The 19,579-nt window shown below is 39.9% G+C and overlaps 1 protein-coding gene across 12 annotated transcripts in view; it reads right to left on the bottom strand.

Moving 5' to 3' along the window:
- CLIP1 (CAP-Gly domain containing linker protein 1) overlaps positions 1-19,579 on the bottom strand; it is an 81,411-nt gene that overhangs the window by 11,780 nt on the left and 50,052 nt on the right. For 11 of the 12 annotated variants that reach the window (XR_008732146.1, XM_027801433.2, XM_055709712.1 and 8 more), the window contains 10 exons: positions 17,310-18,254; positions 15,894-16,010; positions 14,854-14,911; positions 14,529-14,612; positions 13,330-13,486; positions 12,521-12,686; positions 12,209-12,424; positions 8,006-8,143; positions 6,175-6,281; positions 3,117-3,237 (listed from right to left, as the gene is read on the bottom strand). Coding sequence is in view for 11 of the 12 variants with exons in the window: in XM_027801433.2 (XP_027657234.1) it covers positions 3,117-3,237; positions 6,175-6,281; positions 8,006-8,143; positions 12,209-12,424; positions 12,521-12,686; positions 13,330-13,486; positions 14,529-14,612; positions 14,854-14,911; positions 15,894-16,010; positions 17,310-18,254 (2,109 nt within the window). In the remaining variant the exon portion in view is untranslated. The remainder of the gene's footprint in view (positions 1-3,116; positions 3,238-6,174; positions 6,282-8,005; positions 8,144-12,208; positions 12,425-12,520; positions 12,687-13,329; positions 13,487-14,528; positions 14,613-14,853; positions 14,912-15,893; positions 16,011-17,309; positions 18,255-19,579) is intronic. The other variant, XM_055709717.1, reaches the window with a different exon arrangement.

Genomic DNA, 19,579 nt, shown 5'->3' with positions numbered 1-19,579 from the left:
GCAGGGGGGGTTGTGCAGCTTCTAAACCCTGTTGCAGCCACACTGAGTCATGGATCAAGGCTTGAGCAGCTTCATGGTAGAAGGGGAGAAAGGACACCCCTTCTCTCATCAGTATTTCTCCAGCAACAACAAGGCTCACTCTCTCATTAGCCTCGGAGCAGACTTCTCACATACCTTTAATAAAAGATGGACCAGCTGAGCTAGTAGATATTTCTACACTTTGTCCAACAAAGTTAAAATGCCTGGGCAGGTCTGAGGCTCACAAAATGCCAGAACAAATAATTTGAAGCCAGAAAATTTCCCCAAGCTCAGTATGTATCTGAATGTGAATCTTTAATTAATTACAAACAGCTAATTATTTATGGATCGATACAGAAAAGCACCCCTCAGCATCTTTAGTATAAGACACTTTAACCTTTAGATGTCAGGATAAATCATTCATGAAACAGTATTCATTAATTTTGCAAAGTGTGTCTCATGCAGCCACAGATTCACTAACCCAATCGACTAACACACTTGCTAGAATTTTTATAGTTACCATAGCGACTGCTCAAAATACTTAAAGCATATGCTGGCTACCTTTCTTACTGTGTTTTAATATGCACATGCACAGAAACTCGCACAGGCTGAAACTCTGCTACCTCCCGTGCTTTCCGCCCCACTGTCCCATTTCTCAGTATCCACTGCATAAAACGCAGCTCCAGGAGCAACGCTGCTCTGTGCTAAACCTCTTCATTGCTACCACGGACACTTTGTCTCTCAAATTTCATTGAGCAGTTCTTTGTAGAAGCCTTTTTTCTGCTCCCCACGGACAGCCTGAAGCAGGGAGGCCTGAAGCATGCTGCAGCATGGTGCCTAAACACGGGGTCTGTTCGCCCACGTGCCGGGGAAGCAGAGGTGGTGGTGGGATCCCCGGGTCTGAGGCAGGGCTGCCTGTGTGACGGCCCTCAGGGCCTGCTGGCTTTGTTGCCATTCCATTAAGAGAACTCAGCAAGAGGTAGAACGAGGGGACTGCAAACGCAGGTTCTGAAGGAAACACGAAAAAAAGTCCTGCTCCTCAGGCTAGCAGCAGGTTTCCACCAGGACGAAAAGGATGGTTAGTACTTGCCATGCTCCAGATGAGACAGGGAATGCTTTTTAGGATAACATCTGCCTCCGCCCCCAAGTACCCAGCCAATGCGACAGCCCTGGGCAGGGAGACCGCACATTTCACCACAGAGAGCCGAGCCATACTAAACTGAGAAGAGCTGCACTCATTAGTTACGTGACACTGAAGCAAACCTGCATTTTAAATGACACCATTTTGCCAGAACAAAGCTCCCTGGAATACCAAAGGCCTCTGCCAGTTTTTAGGAGGCCATGCAGATCACCAGACCTAAAGACACCGCAGCCCAAATATTACACTTAGGAAATGCAACAGATGGCATTCCCACGTTTCCAAGATTCAGATTGCACCTTCCTTGCAGGAGAGGACATGATGGAACACAAATGGCTGAGGAAGGCACACGGACTGTTTCTCCGAGCTCTAGCAGATCTTCCAGATCTTTGATGTCGGAGCCGTGTACTCAGGGGCAGAAAAGGCTGCCGTGCAAGCGAACGGAGAATATTCCGGTTTGCAAAGTGACTGACTAACCCCTGTGCCTCACAGATCACAGCTGTCTATCCTGGCAATGAGAGAAGGATCCCTGCGGACAGCTCCACAGCAGGCAGGATGCAGACAGCGGGATTCCTTCACACGGTCACCTGGACACAAGCGAGGCCACCGACTGAGAGCACAGCGCCCACTGCCAGCCTGCGCCTCAGGGCTCGAGGGTCCCTTCCCTCGGGGACCGGCTACGTACCACAGGCAGATTTGACCAACATTGCCGAATCCTTTCAAGTTACAACTCTTTCTGAAAATAACAGGTTACCTCAAAGATTCTGAAATAATTTAAGAAAACATGTGGGAGTGGGGCGCAGAGCTCCTGCTGGCTGTTTAGGATGACAGCCTTCTCTTACCATACCGCTACTCAGATGCAGCATGAGTCAGTGGTTGAGCCCACATGTCTGGGACTCTCGTTAATATCTCCAAAGGCTCTTTAGGATGAAGGACCTCGGGCATTACTCCTGTCAGCAGCTGAAAGGATTTAGAAACTGGCCAGAGCTGTAGTCACCCATCCTCAGCATTTCCAAAGGTGACTCTGGGGAAAAGTCAGCTGCTTGGCTTGAAATGTCCTTGTTGCAGGACGGGAGAGATCTGTTCCGCTGTCCCTGGGAACAGGCACACCCCTCTCCTGCCCAAGTGCTATCTCAGGAAGGCAACACATAAACCCGTGTCTTTGTGATCTTGCTTTTGGACAAGATCTTCCTTCATGGTGTGGCTGTCACCGGAACTGCTCCGCAAGAACAGAACCCACCATATTTAATCAAATTTATCTTTTGGCAAGTACCAGTGTTACAAGCTGTGTAACTAAACCCGTACTTTTAAGATTCCAACAACGTGTTCAAATATAACAGTGAAAAATCAAAAATAAAATTTAAAAAAAGTATTTTTCTCCCCTATAACTACCATCTGAAAAATATCCTACATCAGTTTGGTTCTAGTCCTCCAATACCCACCACCCGCCTGCAGCACTCTTCACGTACATGCACAGCATGAAGTTTAAGCAAGCATACACGTGCATAGTGCTTTTTAGAGACAGAGTCCAACCAAGTAGTTTTAGATGAAATACATCCTAAATAATTATTTTTTTTTTCAGTGGGAAGGGAGAGCAGGAATAAGGAGAAGAACTACATAGCTAGATTTCCTTAGTACTGGGTAGATGGATATTTCCACGGTTGTATAACAAAATTACTCCCGACAGAAATAGCAAGTGTCTGTTAATACATTTGGCTAAAGCGTATTTAATTTATGCTTATTCCCCAGCCTCCTAAGTATCCTTCACAGGTTACGTAACCTTCTGTTAGCCTGCAGTTCTAACCTCCCAGTGCAGGTGGCTTCCAAATTTATTTTAAAACCTTCTCAGAGCAACTCATCTTTCAAGCACAAACATGCAGTGCAACGTCACCCAGGCATCAGTGGAAACAGCACATGCAGCGCTTTTACCCCAGATGAAGAAACGTTCCAGCCACTCTACCTTCTGATGACTTGTGACTTCGTCCCTGCTCCTGCCCAGCTCCTCGGCAAGTTTCACGTTCTCCTCTTGCAAAGCTGCAAGCTGCTGGGACTTCTGAGCTGCTGCCAGCTTCAGCGCTTCGCTGCGAGGACAGGGAGTGCATCGTTACCATAGGAACCAGAGAGGCAAGAAAAAACTGTGGGAGAGATTCAGCTCCACAGCTTGGAAAAATACATCTAGGTCACGTGTCTAATGCCATCTGCAATAAAGGTGACAATCTACACCTCAGGCGCACAGTGGCAGGTTTAACCCTGAAAAGCAGCAGCAGCACAAAACCTCTTTTCCTTTAAATGCATCAGATACTCCCAAGAAGCAGAAGGTAAGTTCAGGCTGCCAGTTCCGCAGGCTTCTGATGGCAAGCAAACACTTGGATTTAGAAATACAGGGCAGGGTTTCACAAGTGCTGGCAAGGTTTATGGCCTGGACTTTTAACAGGAGAAATGTTTTTTTGAAAAAAATAAAGGGGGAGTAAAAATGGAAAAAAGAGTGAAAAAGTGGAAATAAAGGAAAAAAAAAAGGCAAAAAGACAAAAAGGAAAAGGAAAAAAGAAACAAAAATTAAAAAGAAAAAAGCTCATAGCTCCACTTATTTAAATACTCCCTACAAGGTCTGACATCCAAACATACAAGAACGTGCTGGATCACACGAGGCAAAACAGGGAAGTATCTAATCTGCTCCATTATTTTAATAGATACAAAATTGAAAACAAGACAAAACAAAAACTGAATTTAAAAAATGGATTTGTAGGTTTCATTAGCCTATGTTGCTACTAGGATGTGTGGTTTCCTTTAGGTTTATTTTCGACATATTTTTTGAAAAAAATACTTTGCATGCCTGCCTGTAACACAAGTGACTAACACAAGTTTCCATAAGATTTGTGTCTTTCAAAAAATAAAAAAAGATATGCTTCATTTCATTAAACAGTCATTTTTATGGCTGTGTTTTGTTTTCATAAAAAGGACTCTCAGTACTCCTACACGCCAATATTACAGAGTTAAACTCTGACTGGAATATTAAAAATACTTTTCTGACTGTAGGAGGCAGAAGGACCTCTAAGTCAAACTTACTTAAGCACTTTAAGATACAAGGACTCTGTGGTCTATTATTGGGCACATTTAAACAAAAGGAAGTCCGATTTACTTTTGAGTTCAGCATGTAATAAACTAAGGTTTTCCAACCATTTCTTCTGTCTGGTCTCACCTGGACCAACTCCCAATAATCCAATCCACCTCGGCCAGGTGAAACAGGCTGGCTCACATCGCTGAATCTCCATTCAAATTATCTTGGTACCAATCTACTCATGGTGCAGGCACACACCTATTTTTAACCATGACTTTGCTGAACTGCGGCACTAAACCAGTTTTCCTCTTTTTGCTTTTGGCATTACAGTGTAGGTTCAGGGCGTCACCAAAAAAGCACAGAAAATACGGGGGTCACTTTGTGTGAAATGCTCCCGTGTTTAGTGCCAAGGAACTGCCTTCTCAAAGGTGTTCTCTCTCCCCACATGACTGCTGATGGAGAAATGCCTTTTTTCAAGCTAATTCCTTACTCTAATTAAACCAAGGCAACACACAAAATAATTATGACAACAAAGATTAATTAAAAAACTAGACAAGCTTCCACCTATCCACAATGTCTCACACCACTGACGATTAGAGACCACATTCAGCACGAGTCTTAAGATTAACCTTAAGAAAAAAAAAAAAATTAAAATACCCACACAGTCATCAGGATCATGAGAACACCTTTCGGTGCTGAAGATTTCAAGCCAGTATCTTCTATAAATAACTTCTGCTTGACAACTTAAGAGTCTAATATATTTTGTCTTTCCACGATACCAGAGCTACTAGCTCCTTGCTGCTCTAACCTTAGAGCAACTAGTCTGGAAAGAATTCTTTTGCTTTGGCAATTCCCACAAGCACTCAGGCAGGTAGGAATTGCTCATGGAACGAAATCCTGCCTTTCTCAAAGGAGGCTGCTGTCTATACAAGCATGCAGATTTTTAAAAGCAAGCAGCCCAAACTGTCAGGCATACAGAAACTTAGCATTAATTCTGTGTGCTGACTTCCTTTATGCCCTGTCTTCACCTCAGAGCAGTGGTTAAGAGCTGTCACAAAATGACTTATGGAACTAACCATAATAATAATTAGTCGAAGCTGTTCTTAGCTCTCAGTCCAGATTTCAGCTCTCGCTCCGTGAGTCAAGAAATCCTTCTTGGAGTGCAGCTGGGAACGGAGCTCTGTGATTTAATGCCTTACATCTCTGGAGCTGGGGGACACACAGCTACTGCAAAGTAGCAATAACTAGGATTTTTATTCACAGTGGCACACCAAAAGCTCTGATATAAAGTAATTTGCCCTGTGGAATCTCATGGTATCAGATGTTTTGCAGTTAATTTGTTTCTGTACAATGTTACACATCATTAGTTTGTAGTATGTAAGAGGCAGTTTCTCACAGGAAGCATCTCAAATGATAAGTGATTAATTCTGGTTTTACATACCATATATAGCATTTCTATTGTACCAGTTAGAAAATAAATGCATAATGGGGCAAGAGGAACAAACCGAATAAAGCCATCAATGAAATAAATAATGACTACATGAATGAATAAAAAATGAATAAATGAATAAAGCCATCAATGAAAAATAAAAGCAGAACCAGATTTTCTATAAAAAAAGATAGTTACAACTCCAAGTGTACTTGTAATGAAATTCAGAGTTTCTTCATAAATAAACCTTTTAAAATAATCTAGTGCCCTCAGGTGGCAGAACTCCATGCTTCCTCCGATGAAGAAATTATTTCAAACAATGCCTGAAGGATTTGCTTCAATACCCTTCAGCAATTTGGGAGCAACATTCTGATCTCAAGTTTTATACATGTCAAACTAATATTTTAATTTTGACCTCATACCTGCTCTATAAGTACTTGGAGAGGTACTGAAAGATGCTTTCTCAAAAATATGTAAGGTGAATGAAACTACAAAGGAATGGTTTAACAGATTTAACATTGAAATACTTACAATTCTTTTGTAAGTTCTTCCACCTTCTTGTTCTCCAGGTTTAGAAGCTCTTTTGATTTATTAAGTTCCTCTTCATTTTTCAGGCTGTTTTGTTTAAGCATATCCAACTTAAAAAGGAAAAAAGCCCCTTGTTACACTAATGAAATGATACAGTTCTTAGGTGCAGCACTTGGAAAAGATATTCAAAATGGAGGCCCGAGCTGAGCTGTTGCACCTTTCATCCTTAAATTAATTCAGTCTGTTTATACTGACAAGCATTTGTCTAACAAAAAACATTATGAGACTTTCTGCATTCAAGTCAAGCACCACAAAGAATTCAAAGCTCACTGAAGAGCAGCTCACACTAATCTCATGTACATACCCCAACATAAAAGGTAAAGCTCCAAAGCACCTCCACTTTAAATCTTATGCAGCTCAAACCACTTTTTTTTTTCTTCTTTTTAGATTCAATGCTTGTTGCTAAACTCAGCTGTTCCCTTGATTTTTATTCCTCTAAGATAACGGATAAAGAGTTCTGCTTTACTGTACCTGAATTTCTGAGAAACAGGAGGCTGAAAGTTGCGCTTGCAACCATAAGAAATGAATTCCTTTCAGAGATCTTGTGGCATGGAACAAATTGTTGCATGTGGATTTACTGAGCGTGCCTTTACCACGCACACACCACCAGCTTGCAAACATTTGTTCGCATTCAGCGGCACACTGCATTACATAAGTGATAATCTTCAGGCATTCTCATGGCATTACAGGACCCTGTGGATTATTTTTTTTTTTTTTTTTTTTTTTTCAATCTAGGAAGCAAACCCCTGCCATTATTAACGTCAACGTTTTTAATTCTCGAGTCATCAGATCTCATTGGAAATCATTACTGCCTCGGCACAAGCTGCAGCACTTAGCTTAGCCCAGCTGTTCACTACCCGTTGAGCTGCACAAGATGAGAGAGCCATCAAAAAGAGGCCACAGGTTGCTCAAGATCTGCAGAAAAGATGCCACTTCCACATTAGACTAGATACTCTGGGGCAAAAAAGTGTGAAAACACACAACTGAGGACACACACCCCTTCTCTGAACCCTGAGGTATCGTAGAGCCGTTGGAGGACACAGACCGAACTAGAGGAACTGCTGTACGCATTCCAGCATGAAATTCCCTGGGACTGTCATGCTCACACGTTTGGATAGCACAGAGTTCAGTAGAATCGGCACCCTGTCAGACCACAATTCTGACGAAAGGAAAAGTGGAAAAAAAGAAGGAATGCTAACATATGCATGGCAGGATCGCAGGGAGGATGGACAGAGCAAGGAGTGCGTTATAGGTAAGAAAACGGAGCGATGGCTTTTGTTGATTAGGAGCACTGTTACTCAGAGCTCTGCAGCACTTCATCGGAGCGTGAAGCTGCACCCTGTACTTTCAACCAGGGAATTGAGGCACAGTGTGGTCATGTCCAAGCAATTTGTCTAAAGCTATACAGCACGACTGATTAACCCACATCTCCAGATTCTGCGATCTGCAAAAGCTGCTCTAGCATCCAGAATTCCTATTCCATAATTTTTTTTTGTTGCTGCACCAAGATTGAAGGGACATGACCCCACGTGCTGTACGGTATTTGAAATCACATACAAAACGCAGAACACAGGTCATACGGCTATGTAAAGCACCTAGATTTTCCATCAATATGCACTCATCTAGTAAGTTTTCACAAGCCAGTCAAGACTGAGTATTGTGGTGGGAAAATGACAAGAGTTCACTCCTGCCTAACCTAGTTCTCTGTCATTCAATAATTGCTCCTTACAAACTAGGCAAAACTTTTCATATAAAAGCATTTAAATGTGATTACTTCATTCTGTAGCTTCTCATTTGTCTGTCTAGAGTTCTCCAAACAGGCCAAAGTTTCAATCTTTTCTTTGTGAATGGCATCCTTCTCTTTGGTCACCTTCTCCACAGTCTGGAAAACATCTTCTGCCATTTTGGCAGCCTATATATATATAAAGGGGAGTGGGGAGGGGTGAGGGATAAAAAAAAAAAAAAGTGTTACCAAAGGGACCTCTGAAAGCAAAAGATGAACCACAATACTTTATGCACAGCTCCATGGTTTGCCAGCTGCTTTCCAATTAAATAAGGACTTCAACTGGGAACTTATTTGCATTTTGAAGCTGCATAAAGTATAAAAATAAATGGACATGAGAAGATTCAATTCCATGCAGAAATAAGATCATAACCCCATGCTTGTATCACCACTGAGAAAGCCCCCATTTCTTCCTTTTTAATTTGTGGATTTCTAATTACCACCACTGTGATTGCTCTTTGACCTCTAAACCAATTTAGACATAGTAGTTCAATAGGTATTCACTTCCAACAGCCTGCTCTATTTTCAGAAAACATGAAATTTATAGAAAGCTGTTAAAAATTTGGAAAATAATTACAAATTAAATAGGAGATAAAGCCAATTATCACATTATTTCAGTGTTCGTCATTATGCCCTCATAAAAGGAAGTATTTCACAAGAATATTAAAATGCCTAGGTAGGCATAATACATTCCTATAGGATATCTTGATTCCAATTTGTAAGGAATTGTAAGGAATTTGTAAGGAATTGTTCCCCAAGAACCAATCTGTTTAAAACGCGCAGCAATGAAGTGCAGAGAAGAACCCGCTGGGTTAGTGCTCAGTATTAGTATAACCATACTCGATTGTTCAGCTATGGGTTTCAATACCTCAGTTTTTTGCGCTACTGTTTGGGCCTGGAGAATCTCAATTTCTTTTAGTTTCAAAGCCAGTTTGTTCACCTCCTCCTGCAGCATCTGAGTTTTGCCCTGAGACACCAGCAATTTGCCAGAGAGGTCACTATTAGTTTGTTCTAAAAGTGCTACTTCCTTGTGCAGTTTATAATAATCCTTGGAGAATTTCTCCTTCTCTTTTAGTATTTCTTCCTTAATGATGACCAGACTCTTCTGTTCAGCAAGCAGGCTGTCGTTTTCCTGAAGTAACTTTATCCTCTCCTTCTCTGTCACCTCCTGCCTGCGTTGAAGATCATCCAGCCTCTCAGAGACACACCTGTGCGCATCCTGGAGCTCTGCTTTTGATTTAGACAAGGATGCAAAGTCACTCTGCAGTCGCTCCACACTGGAAGCAAGCTGCTCTATCTCTGCACAGAGGGCTTCTTTTTCTTTCATTATTTCCAGCAGTTTACTTTCTGATTTTTCTTTCTCCTGAACTAAAAGTTCTTTCTCAGTCAGAAATACTTTATTTTTCTCTCTCAGCTCTTCCACCTCCTTCTCCAAGAAGCTGAGGTTGCTTTGAACTTCCGTATGCTCCAACAGAAATGATTCCTTCTCCAGCTTCCTAGCTTCCCTTTCTACCATTAAGTCTTCTTTCATAATTGCAATCTCCTCATTTAATTTCTGACACTTATCTTGCAGTTCATCCCTCTCTCTGGCCAGCAGTTCCCTATCGGAGGAACAGCTCTCCAGTGAAGATGACAGAAGCTGCTTGGCATGGGATACAGCAGCCAGTTCATTTTCTAATGTTCTTTTGGCATCCTGGGCCTCTTTCAGAAGATCTGAAAGGTCACATTTACAGGCCATTAGCTCTTGATTTTCTAGAGTCTTCTTACTTAATTCTTCCTTGAGGGCTTCTATTGAACCTTGGAGCATGGTATTCTCTTGGGCCAGAGCTCTCTTGGCTGAGATGTCCAGTTCACGTTCTTTCTTCATAGCAGAAACCGCATTTGCAAAAGACTTGCTTTCATCAAGAAGCTCTAAGTATTTGTTCTCCAATTCATGCTGCTCTTGGAGAAGAGCTTCATTGTGCTTTTCAAGTTGCAATGACTTAAGAAAAATGGATTCCTTTTCTAAATTCAATTCATTTATTTTCTCAGTAAAGACTCTCTCAGCAAGTACAGCATCTGCTGTGGCCTTAGCAAGCTTTTCAGTAATTGCTTTATTTTCATTTAAGAGTTGCACCCTTTCAGCCAGAAGCTTTTGTTCTGATGCAGAAAGAGCCTCTTTCTCTTGAAGTAACTGAATACGTTCAGAATTGGCTATCTCTCTTGAGGCTTTCGTTTCCTCAAGCTGACAAGAGAGACTAGCAAGGGAATCCTTCAGCTCCGTGTTGTCTTCCATCACTTTTTTAAGTTCTTTACGTTCCGTCTCTAGCTCTGTTTGCATCTCTTCTGTTCTCACTTTCAATGCTTGGTTTTCACTAACCGTACTGTCTAAACTCACACGCAGCTCTCCCATGCTCTTCAGGAGTGTCTCCTGCTCGCACTGCAGACTCTGACTTGTCTGCAATAGACTGCTCATTTCATTTTTTAAGGCGATATGTGCATTTTCAAGATCTGAGTGTTTACCTAGGGCTGAATCTCTCTCTGCTGTCAGAGCTGACACTTCTTGCAGGAGGTCTCTTTGGTCTCTTGCCAGGGCCTCACAAGAGCTTTCCAGCTTCTGAATAACATCATCTTTGCCTTTAACAACTGCATCTTTCTCTTCCAAAAGTTTCTTCTGGTAATTCTCCAGTTGTTCCCATTCCTTGATATGTTTCTGACATACCTCGTCCATGGTATCTTTGTCAGCTTGAAGTTCTTTCACCTGTTGGAGCAAAGCTGCCTCCGAAGACTGGAGAGCAGAATTTTCTTGGGTTATCTTCAGAAGGTCTGCCTGTGCTGCCTCTATTTCAGAGAGTAATTTGTTTCTCTCAGAAATTAGTGCTACCTTTTCTGTGCTTTCCTGCTGGCTTTTGGCCTCAGCTTCTTCCTTCTGCTTTAGGATTTTTTTATTTTCTGAATTGAGTTCTTCATTTATTGTCCAAAGTTCTTCTTGCTCTTGTTGTATAAATGAAATCTTTGATTCCAGTTCTAGAAGTTTTGATAACAAGGAATCTCTCTCTAATTTTAAAGTATTCCCCTCCTGTGCCAAAGTCTCTTTTTCTGATATCAAACCCCTCATCTTGTCTGACATTAGTTCAATTTCTTTTCTGGCTGATGCTAACACAGAGCTTAAGGACTAAAGAAATAAAGTTGGGGAGAAGGGAAAACAAAAATGAAGTCAAGCAGATAAATGAGAAACGTGGTTTAAGGACAAACAGAGCAATTGTAATTTAAGTTTTAAAAAAGTGTATACACTGACACACAGTCCCTAAGCGAACTCAACTGTTGACAGTCACCCTGGGTATTTCATTACGAAACACCCACCATCCACAGGAAAACTTTTCAGTGGTTAAATAATAATAATCATAAAAAAAATTATCGTGATTTGAAGGTTCCTCCACACAAGATTTCATCTCGGTTTTAAAACTACTCTCAACAAATTTTCTGAATGTAAATTGTTCAGAAAGAAGAGCCACAGAATGATTTCATGCGAATTAAGTGATTAAAATGCAGGGAGTTACATTAATACTGAGTTTCAATTCTCAGATTCACCTCCTATAGATGATTCTCCTCATGATTCTGACAAAAATATGTTGTCATAACCCGTTTAATTCAAAACACCACATCAGTGGTGTATTTAGTTAACTTGTGTGCCAATTTATACACTTAATACTTTGCTAAAACGTAAACCAAAGACTACAGCAAATAACTAATGAGGGATGAAATCAAGCAGTGATGTCAAAAAAACAGGAGAAAAACATTACTAAAATCAAGCTACATACTAAATAGTTGCACGTAATATGGGATAATACATTTCAAGTATGAACAAAATTTCAGGTGGATAATCAACTTAAATGATATAGTTCACAACAGATTGTAAAATCCATGCATTTAAAAACCAAGAAAATCACATTAGGCTCCAATTGATTGATCTCTGAACATAAAATGTTAACATCAAACAACCATATTTCACAGATCCTTGTGTGATCTAGCGCAGACCAGCAGTTAGTCCTGCATGCTTCTTGCCCCTAACCAATATTAATCTACCCTGGAAAAGTTAAAGAAACACTGCAAAAATCTGATTATGCAATGGTGAAGCCAAGTAAAAAGCAGTGATTCACTGAAACAGGAAGATTTAAACTTTAAATTACTTGCAGAGTAACAAAGTATACATACTTTGGCCTGTTCTGCTTGCTTTTTCAGCTCCTCAGCCTGTATTTCCAAGTCATTGTTTTTCTTTTGTGCAATTTTCAGTGCCTCTTCTGCATCCAGCAAGTTCTGCTTAAATCCTTTGATATCTGTGTCATGTTTAGCAATCATCTCAGAAGTTTCTTTTTCATACTTCGCCTGAAGCTCCTTATACTGATTTTGGCTAGTCTCAATTTGCTTTTTCTGGTAGAAGATAAAAACAATTGGAAGACAGTTAAAAGAAGCAGTGGTACAATATTCTGCACATAGTTAGCCAATGCTTTTAAAAGTTGTTCTTACCATGTCCGTTAGCTGATCCTGCATACTCTTCAGTTCTGCTTGATGAATCTTGAGAGCTTCTTGCTGACTCTGCTCAGCTTTCTGTGTTGTCTGCTCCACATTTTCCTGAAGCTGAACAGCCTTTTCATTTGCTTTTGTAAGCTCAAGTTGTATTTGCTCCAACTGCCTAGAAAGACCAAATAAAAGAACATTACTTTTTGCTGACAGCAAAACAAGCAGAGGTGAAAGCCTCTAAATTATGCCCAAGTTTTACACTCTGGCCAAGCATTTCAAATGAGAGTTTATTATTTCACATATGGAGAACGTTCTGCTAAACTACATATACATGAGTGAGACCGAGCACTTGCTCATGTGCAGAGCAACACAGCTGCCAGTTATTTTGCCCCCCGTCTGGGGTTTTGTAAAGGTAAAGAACAACAGTTCTACGTACTATTTTTATTTGAAACAAAACACATTTTCCCTTGCTAGACAAAAATGTGACCCAAGTCTTTTTTTATATATCCCAATAAACCACACTTATCAGGTAATCAAATAATTATGAAGCCCAATCACAAAACAGTAGATTATTTAAAAGGTCGTTTACTCTGGGCAATGAGAAGCATACAAATTTTGCAATTGCAAATGTTAGATGCTCTTCAAATCACTCTGAGGAGTTTTGATTAATGTAGTTTGATAGAGTAACTTCACTTGTCATATCAATGTGACACTCAGGAGCATCTTGTTCAGATATTTACAAAAAGATAAAGCAAGAAGCCGGAATTGCAGAATTAAAGGATTAATGTGAAAATGTTCTGACAACGATGGAATACCTTTCTTTTAACCGGAGCTCATCATTCATTTTCGTCAGCTGGGCAGAGCTGTCTCCTGAAGACTTCATGATCTCTGCGATATCATTTTCAAGTTTGGCTTTAGCTTCAATCAGTTGCTGTTCTCTCTCTTCTCGCTCTTTCAGTTTCTTCTCCATCACTGAACAAGACAAAGGTTGTTAGTCTAGTCGATTTAAGAGAAAAGGTATGCAAGGCAAGCTAGAAGATAGTAAAGAACTACAAAAAGAGCATTATTGATGCTGCAGAGTTTGGAAATTACCCCTTTAAAATTAAAAATTATGGTTGATTGAACTTTGAACTGTAGCAAAAGGTAAATAACTCTTCAGAAATAGTAAAAAAGCAACTAGTCAAGAAACCTTTCTTTCAGAAGTGATTCACTTAACTTTAGGCCATGAGAAGTGGATACAAATTCTACCGTATCAGAGGGTAATTAAGCAATATAATAAGAGAGGTATGCATACCTTGCAGGTGAGACAACTCACCAGCTATTTAGTAGAGCGGTGGAAGACAAACAGTGCAAGCAACATGAAGCTTCAGTGAAAAAATTACTCAGTCCATGGAAGGCAATACCACCAAGGGCAAGAGCAGCCCTTGGGATGACTCCCACAGTCCCAACAATGCTTTGCAGTGCTCGCTTACAGGGTGCATCATCATTCTTAATTTCTTCATGCATTGCTTTGAAATGGAAATGCACAACTAGAAAGATGCAGCAAGAGTCCCTCCTATGAGACAGGAAGGAGGAGATGACCAGGCTAACGTACGGTCTTTTTGGTGTCCTTAAAAAGAAATCCACTACCTATGGGCAAGGCTTCTGTGAAGTACCTATCTTACGTTTGTGATGCTTCAGTCTGGTCCTCAGGCCTTTGTCTGGTATCTGACCAGCACCACAGCATGCTTTTGTCGCAACATCAAACAAGAATTTAACTACTGATGTGGAATACACTCAGCAGAAAGTCTGCTGCCTTCCCGCGCAATGTATTGCCTTAACATTAGCATCACCTTGCTGGGTCACTACGCAGTGCCACAAAAGCTGTTTTCTGCCCAGAAAAAAGGCTTTCTTTTGAAGGCATCTGCATTTGTGAAAGCATTACATACTACAGTGTGGGGAGCTGAGCAGGAGGCATACAGAAGCAAAAAGCTGATGCATTTTGCAAAACATTCCATTTTATTAACTTCCTTACCAGTTAAACTAGACTTCAGCTGTTCCAGTTCTGAAGACAAGAGTGCAAACTGCTCTTCTTTTTGGTTTAGTTTTTTAATTGTTTCTATGCAAGTAAAATTTTGAAAACAAAGTTAGTAACTATTTAGATGCAGAGAATTCCACCTACTTGCAAGGTATATTACTCTTCAGAAGAGAGGTTGTAAGTAACCCTGTCCTTTCCATAGCTGCTGAAACCGCTGTACTGCCAGGTGTAAATTTGAAAGTGCATGACAAAACCCCTTTATTTTGCCACATTTGTTTTCTGCAGCTTTTTAGTTCTTCGTTTAGTTTAGTAGCAGACATACCTTGCATAGTTTGTTGAACGTTTTCTGCTTCATTAGCCGCACTAGTAAACTTTTCTTTCTGAAAAATGGATAAAAACCTAAGGTAAGGTTTGGCAATAGCAGTGTAATTCAACCACTGAATTTATATTAGGTATTTTTCAACTACAAAATAGAACAGTCTTCATGCCTACCATAAATAGATCTGAAGTTTTTAAATTACAGTTTAGCATAGATACATTCAGCCACTTAAAGCAAGATTTTTCCCTTGCCTTGATTACAAGCAAATCCCTAAACATTCAAAGTAACTTCTCCATCACCAAGAACAGCAGGAGAACTGCAGCCAGAGAATCCAGTGTAGGAGATGTGATTTCTGGGTTTCAGTGCAAGAAGCTACCCACGCTGCTCACAGGCTGCACAGTGGGCATCTGCAACCCTGTGATCAACCTCATACCAGTATTTTCCAGTTTTACCAGCAGGACGAGATGCTAGACAGTGAAGAAACGGGAGGATATTGAGGAAGATAAGCAAGACTCTTCCACCAACTTAAAATATTTACTATGGCCGTGGAAAGAGATTATGGCAGGGACAGCAAAACCTAAAAGCACATCTTTTTGTTACTAACTCTGATGTAGTTCCTCAGGAAAATCCCACCCAACTACAGAATACTTGCAAATATTTGCAAAATGAGAAATCAGACGACAAATGTCTTCAAAAACCATTTGTAAGGCGTGTACAGCCAGCACGAATTTGTGCAACAGTTACAAGAAAGAGCCACATGTTCCTTAATGAGTAGTCTCACAGTGCTTTTGGTTTAATATTTTATCTGAAATCCATAAATAGATGAGTTCTACTTAGATAAAACACCTGCCAACACAGAACACAGGTGAAATGCTCTTTTCATTCCGAGATAGATCCTGTTAGTCACAAACCCTTGCCATCTTTTCATGAATAAAACAGCTTTGGAAGATGTTGCTCAGAGTTGATCCACAGATTTCAATTACATTCTCACCATGAAAACCAAAATCCAAAGGATAAAGTCAAAATTTTTGAGTATTACTCACCATAACTTGAAGTTCCTTTTCCAAAGAATCTTTAACTTGATTTACTGCACTCAAGTTTTTCTCAAGGTCAAGAAGCTTTTGCTCTTTGCCCTGCAGTTCTTTGGCCAGATTACTAGCCTAACAAAGATGATGAAATGGAGTAAAATAAAATTACAAACATGAATGAAAAAATAGGGAAATTAAAAGGCGAATCTGAAAGAAATAACTGGAATATTAAAATCACTGTAAGATTAAAAAAAATGAAGAAAAAAATGTGTGATGTGTTAGCTGAGTGAAGCTGATTTCCACTGATGACGACATACATCACGGTACTAACTACATCTTGGAATATATCTGAAATCATCGAAATTTAGCTCTCTTGGAATTAATGGTGGAAACATTATTTAATGGCAGATATTTTTGAGTACATTCAAAATTTCAAAACAAAGTTACAGCATCAGTTGAATTAGTAGGTTTAGGCGTTTATTGTTTTAATTTTAACTGATTAATTTAGCATTTATGCTTCAACTGGCTATTCAGACCAATGCACATAGAGGGATATAATTTTTCAATTACATTTATATTTCAATATAATTCTCCGTACCACACCCAGGGGTAGTGCAGAAACCCAGCGTGACCTCAAAAATCGAGTCAAAGGTCTCCAAACCATCTGTGAAGGGTTTATGAAAGCTATTTCCAGTTACCTTCTCACCGCTCTTAGAATTAGAGCTCTAGCTTGTCAGGTCATGCATAGACTGGGGAGGTGGGACAACCCCTACAATGAAATGATATCTTAACACTTCTATTCCTAGCTGCAGTGGTGGAACAACTTTCAAGTACTGAATGCCATGCTGTCAATTTAAAAGACAGATGTCATCCAAACCCAAGAAAAATCTTGGTAAGATACATCACATTGCAGTCTGTGCTCCAAAAATGCTGTGATGCAGCGCCTAACACCACCACTGCATACCCTTGTCTTAAAGAAAAGTTCCACCCAGATCATTTTTGCTTTCTTTTGGTTTTAATAGCCTCTTCCATCTTCTTGTTTGACAAGAGGCAAGGTAGTGAAGGTACAGAGGAAACATTTCCCCCATGAGCCCCAAGTTGCTTTACCTGAATACCTCTATCACCAAAGGTTAAAATCTTAAAATGTGTGGATTCTTCTCCCAAATAAGCCAAACCAACTTTTCCATAACACAATGCTTTCGGCACAGGCATGCCGAAGCCTGCAGTAAGGAAGTGCAGAAGATTTGTTTTTCTTTTTGCTTAGTGGTGCAGACCAAGCACTAAAAACCTGCTTTCTCTAAACCTCCTCAGATGTTACTAAGATTCAATCAAACTAGTTTGTTCTGTGATGTATTTGCCATAGCAGATTAGAACAGTACAAATGCAAAATAAAAGCAAAGTAAAAATAAAAGGATGGATGTTGATACAAACCTTGCTACTTCCATCAACCTTTTCAGTCTCTAAATTCTGAATTTGTTTCTCAGCTGCCTCAAGCTGCTTGCTAAGTTTCTGGATTTCCAATTTACCTTCAGAATTGGCTTTCTGAAGTGCAGCAAGGTCCAAAAGCTTTTCTTCAGCAGCTTTGATCTGTGGTGTAAGACTATCAATAACTTTGGTTTGTTCATTGTACTTGGCTTGCAGTACCTCTAGCTCCTTTACCTTTATCTCAGCTTCCTGTAATTTGTTTAAAGTGTCTTCCATTTCTACTAGATGCTGATCTTCCACACTTTCCAGTTTGGTCTTCAGACGTTCCAGGCTTTGCTCCTTCTCCTCTGTGACCGCCAACAGTTTTGCTTTCAGCGATTCGATCTCTTTCAAATGATGAGATTTTTCATTTTCCTGCTTCAGTTTTAAATTTGACATTTCATTTTCATAGTCTAATTTAATCTTCTCAATCTGAGTCTTTAACTCTGCAAATTCTGCTGTCTGAGCCCCTACACCTTTGCTGAAAGAAACTTTTAGCTCTTCCATTGCTTGCTGATGGGAGGCAATTGCAGATTCCAGCTTTGATTTCCACAGCTCTATGACATCCGAGTTCTCCTTGTTGGCATGATCCAGCTTAGTTTTCAAGGATTCATTTTCTTTTGCCATTCTCTCATTTGAAGCTGAAAGTGACTTGATCTCTTTCTGCAAGGCTTCTTCGCTAATTCCAAACTTCTCTTTTAGTGAATTCATCTCGTTCTGATGTTCTTTGCTAATTGCTGCCATTCTTTCTTGCAAAGAACTTATTTCTTGTAACAATGACAGAGAAGTGTCCACATCATCAATGTGTTTACTAGACTCTAATCTCCCTCGAAGCTCAGCTACTTCTTTCACCCGCAATGCTAGATCTCTTTCTAGTTCCATGATGCGAGATTTTTCAGATACCGTGGCCACCTATGGTTAACAGCGTTTTAAGGAAAGAAGAAAGATTATAAAAGATAAGTTTCATCCAAAGACACTTAGGCCTCACTGAAAAGAAACCACCATGTGTTGCAAACTAACATCATTAGTGTATTCTTACCAGCATTTTGGATTAGAATACCTTTGAATTTCTCTGTGAACTCCGATTTCTAGGGAAATTTTGAACCAGCCTTAAGAAAAAGCAGATGATTTTACACAGAAGGCTGTGAAACAAGGCCAACTATTGTTTCCCTTCTGGATAAACTACTGCTTTAAAAAAAGGAAAAATGTCCACATCTTTGTATTACATGCATATCATACTCTCTAAAGGTGGAATTTAGTTAAATGCATTTTTCTGAGGTTGTCTGGAAATAACAACTTGTTTTAAACAGCTTACAGACTATGCTTATATATATTACCAGTGTTTAACAAAATGTTTCTCAGAACCATTTTAAAGAAGGCTGGGAAAGAACAGAGAACCCCGAGGTCTTTATTTGTTAAAATAATTGCTTCCAAATTAATCTCATGCCAGCTATGAAACTGTCAGAGAAAAATATAAACACGTTTTTCACCTACAAATCCTTAGAAACTCCTGCTACATCCACTCCATCGTTCTCTGTGAAAAAGCGTCCTCACATTATCTGAGCTTTTCACCCACTATTGAAGCAGCTTGTGGTAGCGAAAAGCGTGCAGAGCTACCTCAATAATTTCTAATTAGGAAGTTACTGTTTCAGCCTCCTTACTATACCAACATCCTGGAAAAGATATTACTTACCAGCAATTGCTCTTTAAAAGTACTTATTATAGAGTACGTTCTTGGGTTTATAATATTCGTCCTACCACAACTTCACGAAAAGCTCCATGTGTGAGCATGAATATAGATCTCTATATAACTATCCTTAAGAATCGACATCTGCTGAGCTTCTGACTTGGGACAAAGTATGTCCAGTAATATTTTGGCAGGCTACAGTATTACGAATGCAACAGGGATATCCATGAAAAGATTACATCATGGGTGGAAAAAATACCTAAAAAGCCACTGCAAAGCATGATTTAGCAAAGTAAGTAGTACAACAACTACTTAAGACCTCAGAAACCAAGTCTCAAATACTAAATTTGTGTTAAAAGCACTGGCACCGTCAATCTTACTTTTTTGGGATTCAATGAACTTTGCTACTTCTAAAATGAACGACTGAACATTCCTTTGTGTCAATTCACAGTCCCATTTGCTAGTTTTGACTTCAAGTTTTAAGACATCTTACCTGAATTCTTCTGAAGAAATGAGTATATATACACAGGCATACACACACACACAACAC

The sequence above is a fragment of the Falco cherrug genome, chromosome 1, assembly GCF_023634085.1.
Source record: "Falco cherrug isolate bFalChe1 chromosome 1, bFalChe1.pri, whole genome shotgun sequence".
Classification (NCBI taxonomy): Eukaryota; Metazoa; Chordata; class Aves; order Falconiformes; family Falconidae; genus Falco; species Falco cherrug.
This window is presented reverse-complemented; position numbering and strand designations above follow the sequence as displayed.